Source organism: Pongo abelii, chromosome 2 (assembly GCF_028885655.2).
Source record: "Pongo abelii isolate AG06213 chromosome 2, NHGRI_mPonAbe1-v2.0_pri, whole genome shotgun sequence".
NCBI lineage: Eukaryota > Metazoa > Chordata > Mammalia > Primates > Hominidae > Pongo > Pongo abelii.
In genome coordinates, this window is record NC_085928.1 from 170,043,017 (window position 1) to 170,052,728 (window position 9,712).

The 9,712-nt window shown below is 35.7% G+C and overlaps 1 protein-coding gene across 5 annotated transcripts in view; it reads right to left on the reverse strand.

Moving 5' to 3' along the window:
• IFT80 (intraflagellar transport 80) overlaps positions 1-9,712 on the reverse strand; it is a 144,665-nt gene that overhangs the window by 64,085 nt on the left and 70,868 nt on the right. For 4 of the 5 annotated variants that reach the window (XM_054552932.2, XM_024244228.3, XM_054552931.2 and 1 more), the window contains one exon: positions 867-1,046. The exons of the other annotated variant lie outside the window; for it this stretch is intronic. In XM_054552932.2, coding sequence (XP_054408907.1) covers positions 867-1,046 — 180 coding nt within the window. The remainder of the gene's footprint in view (positions 1-866; positions 1,047-9,712) is intronic. 5 annotated transcript variants of the gene reach the window in all.

Consider the following 9,712-nt stretch of genomic DNA (forward strand, 5'->3'; position numbering starts at 1 on the left):
ACTCTCATGTGAGAGGTGCCCTCCCTATACCCAGAAGAAAGTTATATCCTTATTTCTGAAGACACAGGGACAAGAGAAGAATCTAAACACACAGGTCTTGCTAAATTTCCCCCAGCTTATTACCACTAGATCATACCTTTTTTGCCCTATTGTGTATCGCCACAACTGTCTACTCTTCATCAAACGTAGCATAAAAGCACACAGGCTTAACTGTTTCTTCAGGTCTACATTTCCTCAGGAAGGCTCCAGTGTCATGTAAAACTTACATTATATCAATTTATATGCTTTTTTCTTATTAATATATCTTTTGTTATAGGGACCTCAGTCATGAGCCTAGGATGGGTAGAGATATTTTTCTTCCCCTACACTTCCTAATTCCCAATAAGAACTTCCTATACCATTTTCCCATTTTGACTCTCCTTAAGTAATTCTTAAAATAAAATTTTTTAAAAAATCAGGTTAAATAAGTTCATCCAATTACAAATAAGTAAAACAATTAACCCTGTCAGTAACTGGCAGATTAGGCCTGCCTTGGATTCAGCTCCAGGAGTCAAATCCAATATGCTCCTGTTTGTTACAGCTTTTTCTCTCCTTCCCTCACTGAATCCACATATTTCCTCAAGGTTTCCAATTTCACCATATTTGTCCTAAATGCATAACTGAAGTAGCTTTGGGCATTCAGGTTCTATATCTGTGAAAGGTTTTTATGTCAGACAAAGTGACTAATGGAATAGTTAAAATATTTCTAATGTGACTGAATTTTTATAAGCTTGACTAAATATAATTAATGAAGATAATTCCATATTCTGTACAGTTAACTAATATGAAAAGAAGCAGGTTTAATCAACCTTGGAACATAATCATACCTGCATGGCCCTTCTTTTAGTTAATGTTACTTGAAAATTTTTCCATTCCCAGTGTTGTTCCACCACATGTGCAAAAACAACATGTCCATTTCCACAGGCTCCAGCAATCTGAGTGCCATCAATAGACCATGCAATATTAAATATGCTGCCAGTGTTGGGTTTTTCTAATGCATATGACCACTGGGGGAGAAAAAACAAGAAAAAAATGGACTTACTGAAAAAAAATTTTTAGGAAGTTTTAAATCAGGTACATGACAACATATTAAGATCATTTTTAAAAGAATGTCTATTCTGGAATTATTAAAGTATTTTTCTTAATAAAATTATAGTATACTGAATGGAAAATACAGATGTAATTGTTAAAGTCCATAGTAGAACATCATGATAAAACGGTGTATGAAATATCTCAAGAACTGTGAAAAACCCACATCATCTCAATGTTTACTATTCCTTTTAAGTAATAATACTTAATAGGTAAACACAAAGATTCTGTAGAAAAAACAAAGACATCTTACTATTCATTCCTAATATATAGTCTCTACATCTAAAAATATTTCTCATTACAACATTTTAAGAATGTCACAAAAAAATTGAAACTCAACACACAATGTAACTAAATAGCTCTGACACACATCTTAAATCATGAAATTACACGAAACTGGATCTATTTCTTTTTTTTTTTAACAGACTGCAGTAAGTATAACCTCTCCTAGAACCTATCTATCTGTTTGAGAAAGTTATCTAGCGATATTAATAAGCATTAAATAGGACAAAAGAGATTCTTGTGTGTGTGTATATAAATAAGACATAAGAAAAAAACAAACTTTTTAATACATGGTATTATATGCACTTGTTTCATTTTTCAGATGCAACATATGTTATTTGCTAGGATGATTAATTTGACTAAACTTATATACATATTCTCTTTCCATTCTTCCAGTCTTACAGCGTATAATCACAGTCTTGATTTTGTTGTTGTTGTTGCTCTCGGCTGGATATATATACATATATATATATTTTATTTGTTTGTTTGTTTGTTTTACATTATTTTTTTCCAGAAATACTAATTATTAGCTACAGGCTCACTTTGACAACAAATCTAGGGGAATGGAAAAATATAAAGATTTACTAATTGATGCTATTACAAAACAAGACTTTAAAATTCCTAATGAAAGTTCATACATAACATAAAAATACTGAAAGGCTCTTCGACCACTCACTGACACTCTTTTACAACTCTCCCCACCCTCCAACTTTGGAGCCACTAACTGTTGCTTTAATGGCCTCAGTAAAGGCCTAATAATAAAGTTATCAAGGAGAAGATAATGAACAAACCATAACCTTTGCTTCATCAGCAGTATGAAAATACTAGAAACTTCCTTTTCGAAAATTAAGAAGAATCAATTAAAAAAAGAATACATATAATATTTGAAGTCATCTTTTGAAAATAACTGTAGAAGACTTGGAACTTCAAAGATACTAATAACCTGCTTTGGGCAATAAAACGAAATTAATTCATTTGTGTTTGACAAACAAGAATTATGAAACATTACATGAATACTATTTTACATAAAGATTAAAAGTGGTTGATAATGACAAATGAGACTTGATTTATTAACATATAGGCTTATGGCATATCTCTCTCTCTTTCTAAATCTAGGCTATCCTCATGGTGTAGAAGAAACAGAGATCTTAGTTTAATTTCTATTTTAAAACCATACATTCATATAACAGTCCTTCCTTAACCATGGAGATAAGTCCCAGGATCCCCAGTGGAAGCCTGAAACTATGGATGGTACTAAACCCTACGCATCCGATGTTTTTTTCTATATATACATACCTATGTTAAAGTTTAATTTATAAATTAGGGAAAGTAAGAGATTAACAATGTCTAATAATACAATAGAACAATTATAAAAATATACCATAGTAAAAGTTATGTGAATGTGGTCTCTATTTCTGGAAATTTCCATTTTGGACTGCAGTTGACAGAGGGTAACTGAACTCATAGAAAGAGAAACTGTGAAAAAGGGAGGACTACCAAATTTCAAGTATGGTTTTAAAACACTGGAAGAACCGAATCAGCCAGAAAGTAATGTCTTACTAAAATTAAACAGAAATATTTATCTAAGAACTTACAGATGCATGATCCTAAGAGGAGAAAATGAAATGTTTAGATAATGGTATATCATCACCCTATATTCAACTGATTTCCTTTACAGTCCACACGAACCAACAGAAATAAAATCTGCAACATGCAACTTATCCCTGAAAACACATCTCAGGGAATAAGATTGAGTATCCTTTACCTGAAATGCTTGGGAGCCAGAAGCGAATTTTGAATTTCTTCAGATTTTGAAATATTTGCATATACATAAGAAGATATCTTGAGAATGAGACCCAAATCTAAACACGAAATTCATTTATGTTTCATATATATGTTATACACATAGCATAAAGGTAATTTTATATATATTTCTTATAATTTTGTGCATGAAACAAAGTTTTGTAAGTGTTTTGGTTGTGACCTGTCACATGAGGTCAAGTGTTGGAATTTTCTACTTGTAGCATCATATTGGTCCTCAAAAAGTTTTGGATTTTGGAGTATTTTGGCTTTTGAATTTTTCAGATTAGGAATCCTCAACCTGTATAACAATATTGTGATAGTAAAGTTAAATTAAATTCTTACATTAAAAATTTTTAAATTTACAATTTAAAAATTATTTTAAATGTAAGCATTAAAAATTAAAATTTCATCACCCAGGTATTAAGCCCAGTACCCATTAATGATAACAAACCCCCATGATACAAGGTTACCTATATAACAAACCTTCACATGTACCCCTGAACTCAAAATAAAAGATTAAAAAATAAATTAAAATTATTTCTCTCTGTTTTAGATTACTCTAGTAATAAAACCATCTAATCAAAACCTAATCAGCAGAGAATAAGTCTTTAATAGTTACTAAAATTGGAGAGACATACTGGAACTATTCCAAAAAATTGAAAAGGAGGCATTCCTCCCCAACTCATTCTATGAGGTCTGCATCATCCTGATACCAAAATCTGGCAGAGATACAACAAAAAAAGAAAACTTCAGGCCAATATCTTTGGTGAACATCAATGCAATAATCCTCAACAAAATACTGGCAAAGTGAATCCAGTAGCATATCAAAAAGCTTATCCACCATGATCAAGTAGGCTTCATCCCCAGATACAAGGCTGATTCAACATACATGAATCAATAAATGTGATTCATTACATAAACAGAAATAAAGACAAAAACCACACGATTATCTCAATAGATGCAGAAAAGGCTTCTGATAAAATTCAACATCCCTTCATGTTAAAAACTCTCAATAAAATAGGTATTGAAAGAATACCTCAAAATAAGAGCCATATATGACAAACTTAGAGCCAGTATCACACTGAAAGGGCAAAAGCTGGAAGCATTCACCTTGAAAACGTGCACAGGACAAGGATGCCCTCTCTCACCACTCCTATTCAATACCGTATTGGAAGTTCTGGCCAGAGCAATCAGGCAAGGAAAAAAAAATAAGGTACTCAGATAGGAAGAGAGGAAGTCACACTATCCCTGTTTGCAGATGACATGATCCAATTATATATCTAGAAAACCCTATCATCTCAGCCCAAAAGCTTCTTAAGCTGATAATCAACTTCAGCAAAGTCTCAGGATACAAAATCAATGTGCAAAAATCACTAGCATTCCTATACATCAACAATAGACAAGCAGAGAGCCAAATCATGAATGAACTCCCATTCACAACTGTCACAAAAAGAATAAAATACCTAGGAATACAGCTAACAAGGGAAGTGAAGAACCTCTACAAGGAGTACTACAAACCACTGCTCAAAGAAATCAGAGAGGACACAAACAAATGGAAAAACATTCCATGCTCATGGATAGGAAGAATCAATATCGTGAAAATGGCCATACTACCCAAAGCAATGTATAGATTCAATGCTATTCCCATTAAACTACCATTGATATTCTTCACAGAACTAGAAAAAAACTATTTTAAAATTCATATGGAGCCAAAAAAGAGCCTGAACAGCCAAGACAATCCTAAGCAAAAAGAACAAAGCTGCAGACATTATACTACCTGACTTCAAACTGTACTAACAGGGCTACAATAACCATAATAGCAAGGTACTGGTATAAGAACAGACACAAAGACCAATGGAACAGAATAGGGAACCCAGAAATAAGACTGCACACCTACAGCTATCTGATCTTCAACAAACCTGACAAAACAAGCAATGAGGAAAGGATTCCCTATTTAATAAACAAATTTATTAAATGGTGTTGGGAGAGCTGGCTAGCCATATGCAGGAAAGTGAAACTGGACCCCTTCGTTAAACCATATACAAACATTAACTCAAGATGGATTAAAGGCAAATGTAAAACACAAAACTATAAAAACCCTAGAAGAAAACCTAGGCAATACCACTCAGGACATAGGCATGGGTACAGATTTCAGGATGAAGGTGCCAAAAGCAATTGCAACAAAAACAAAAATTGATAAATGGGATCTAATTAAACTAAAGAACTTCTGCATAGCAAAAGAAACCATCAACAGGGTAAAGAGACAACCTACAGAATGGGAGAAAATTTTTGCAAACTATGCATCTGACAAAGGTCTAATATACAGCATCTAATAGGAACTTAAACAAATTTACAAGAAAACAACTGCATTAAAAAGTGGGCAAAGAACATGAAAAGACGTCTTCTCAAAAGAAGACATATGTGGCCAACAGTCACATGAAAGCAAGCTCAACATCACTAATCATTGGAGAAATGCAAATCAAAACCACAGTGAGATACCATCTCACACCAGTCAGAATGGCTATTACTAAAAAGTCAGGCCGAGTGCAGTAGCTCACACCTGTACTACCAGCACTTCAGGAGGCTGAGGCGGGTGGATCACTTGCGGTCAGGAGTTCAAGACCAGCCTGGCAAACATAGTGAAACCCTGTCCCTAGTGAAAATACAAAAATTAGCCAGCCATGGTGGCAAGCGCCTATAATCCCAGCTACTTGAGAGGCTGAGGCAGGAGAATCACTTGAACCCACGAGGCGGAGGTTGCAGTGAGCGGAGATCGTGCCAGTGCACTCCAGCCTGGGTGACAGAGGGAGACTCCATCTCAAAAAAAAAAAAAAAAAAAAAAAAAAAAGGTCAAAAAATAACGGATGCTGGCAAGGTTGTGGAGAAAAAGGAATGCTTTTACACTGTTGGTGGGAGTGTAAATTAGTTCATTGTGGAAGATAGTATGGCAATTCCTCAAAGAGCTAAAAGCAGAACTATCATTTGGCCCAGTGATCCCATTACTGGGTATATACCCAAAGGAATATAAATTGTTCTATTATAAAGACACATGCAGCCATATGTTCATTACACTACAATAACAAAGACATGGAATCAACCTAAATTCCTATCAATTATAGGCTGGATAATGAAAATGTGGTACATATATGCCATGGAATACTATGTAGCCATAAAAAGGAACAAGATCATGTCCTTCTCAGGGACATGGATGGAGTTGGAGGGACATTATCCTTAGCAAACAAACACAGGAGCAGAAAATCAAATACCACATGCTCTCACTCATAAGTGGGAGATAAATGATGAGAATACACGGACACATGGGGGGAACAATGCACACTGGGTCCTACTGGAGGGTGGAGGGTGGGAGGGAGGAGAGGGTCAAGAAAAATAACTAATGGATACTAGGCTTAATACCTGGGTGATGAAATAATCTGTACAACAAACTCCCATGACACACATGTATCTATATAACAAACTGCACATCCTGCATGTGTACCCCTGAATTTAAAAGTTAAAATAAAATTGGGGAGACAGGGTTGTATTCTTCCAATCAGTAAACTGAATAATTTTTATTGGTAAATAAAAAAGATCTATTTATCATTTGCGCTTTTAAAGAGATTTTTTTAACACTCTAATTCTCTTTTCTTCCCCAAATATGCTATGAGATACTTGGTTCACATTTGTATTACTACCCTCTAAAAGGGAATGAGACAGCTGCCCTGGTGTAATTTAGTGGTACTGGCAGTGAGAACTCTGGTAGATGAATTTTAAATATCCCTCTTGATGGGGCTCAGAACACACTACCTCCAAAATATGGCACATCAACATAGAGAACACAGCAGAAGCAGGAACGTCATTCTCTAACCTTCTTTCACCACTCTCCCGAGGCAAGTCAGTTCATCAAGGGAGAGGTACCTTCCCTGTACTGGGAGGAAAGGAACATCCTTATCTCTAAAGACACAGGGATGCAGAGAAGAAGAATCTGAACAGAAAGGCTTTGCTAAATTTCCCCCAGTTTATTAGCATTAACTCATAACCTCTTTGTCCAATCATACTTTTGCATGACTGTTCATTTGTAATAAAACCTAAGCATAAAAATACACAGGTTTCCCTGTTTCTTGGCGGGGGGGGTCTTCATTTCTGAAGGCTTCCATGTTATGTAAAGTTTGTATTAATTAAAATTGTATGTTTTTTTTTTTGGTTAATCTGTCTTTTGTTATAGGGTCCTCATCCATGAACCTAAGATGGGAAGAAGAGACATACTTTTTCTCCCCTACACTGTTACTTATCTTACTTATCCCTTTCTTTGACCAGACTCTCACTTTAGGATGTTACTCAAAGTGTGCAAGCCAGCAGCATCTATATCGTGTGTGAGCTTATTAGAAATGTAAATTCATGGACCCTACCCCAAGCTATTGAATCTGAATCTCTGGAGAGGAGAGACAGGAAGCTTTTAACAAGCTCTTGAGATAATTCTTATGCACATAAAGTTAGGATACTTGTTATCAATGCTAGCTGCACATTATTATCATCTTAGAAACTTTAAAACAAAAGAACAACCAAAACCCTGGCTCTGATCCAACCAATTAAATCCAGAATCTCCTGGGGGTAGGTCTGGATGTGTGTTTAAAAGTTCTCTAGGTGATTTTAATAAAGAGCCATTGTTTCAAGAGAAGAGCAAAATTTGTAATTTGGTTTATCATTAGCAGCTGGCTCTCTGACAGTACCTTACCAACTCGTCTGCTAACTATTAAGACAATTATACAACCTTGTCTTAGCCTCTAAACCAGCTTCTCCCAGGTATGTGAACATTTGGCTTCTTATATTCATAACCTAATTTTCTTCTTTTGCACTTTTTATTTCTTTGAATTTCAAACATAAACTTAAGTAGGAATAATAATACAAAGCAGTGGTTTTCAAACTTCAGTGTGCATCAGAGTTACCTAGGATTGTTAAAATGGATTCCTGGGCCCGACCCCAGAGTGTCTGATTTAGTAGATGTGGGCTGGGGTCAAACAATTTGCATTTCTAACAAGCTCCGAGAGGGTCCTGAAGCTACTGGGCCAATGACCACACTTTGAGAATGACTGGCATAATAGATCCCCATTTACCTGTTACCCAGTTTCCAACAATTATCAACTAATGGCTAATTCTCATCTCCTCTGTACCACCATCCACTTCTCCATGGCCCAGATTATTTGAAGCAAATCCCTAACATATCATTTCATCAATAAATATTTCAGTATACAGTAGTCCCTTCTTGTCCACAGGGATAGGTTCCAAGACCCCCAGTGGAGGCCTGAAACCACAGATAGTACTGTCCTATCTATATAACACTATGAACAGATTTATTTTTCCTCCTTCACAATTTCATGGATAGAAGATTCATCTTTACCATAGATGTTAGCAACCTCAGCCTACCATCTTTTTCTAATTGAGAACTTTCACCTTTTCACTTAAAGGAAGCACTTTATGGCTTCTCTTTGACACACTGAATTGCTAGCATCCCTACTTTTGTGCTTTGGGGCCATTATTAAGAAAACGAAGGGTTACTTGAACACAAGCCCTGAAATACTGTGACAGTTGATTTGATAACTAAGCCAGCTACTAAGTAACTTACAGGTGGGTAGTGTACAGAGTGGATATGCTGGACAAAGGGATGATTCATGTCCTGGGAAAACAAAGTAGGATGGCTTGAGGTTTCATCATGCTGCTCAGAACAGTGTGCAATATAAAACTTATGCATTCTTTTTTCTAGAATTTTCCTTTAATATTTTCAGATCATGGTTGACCATAGGTAACTGAAAAATCATGAAAGCAAAACCACAGACAAGGAGGAGCTACTATATATCACTAAAAAGACAGACTTTTTAAACCCAACTTCAATACATCATTAAGTCACTGTTCAAAATTTCCCAATTGTCATTTTTTTCCAGTTTGTTTCCAGTTTGTTTCAATCAAGATGCAAATAAGGTACAACCACTATGTTTGATGGGTAAGATCTTTACGTTCTCTTTCCACATCTTTTTACCCTTGTAATTTTTTTTTTTAAGACAATGTCTTGGTCTGTCACCCATGCTGGAGTACAATGATGCAATAATAGCTTACTCTAGCCTCAATCTCCGGGCTCAAGTGATCCTCCCACCTCAGCATCCTGAGTAGCTGGAACCACAGGTGCATGCCAAGACATTGGGATTTTATTTTTATTTTTAGTAGAGATAAGGTCTGTGTTGCCCAGGCTGCTCTTGAACTCTTGAGCTCAAGTGATCCTCCCGCTTTGGCCTCCCAAAGTGCTGGGATTACAGGCATAAGCCACCACGCCTGGCCTCCCCTTGTAATTTTGTGGTTGTTGAAGCAACTGGGTCATATGTCCTATAAAATTTCCCAGTCTGGATTTTAGCTTCTGCATTCTCATGGTGTTATTTAACATTTCCTCTGTCCCCTTTATTTCCTGTAAATTAGTAGTTAGATTTAGAGTCTTGATCAGATTCAGGTTCCA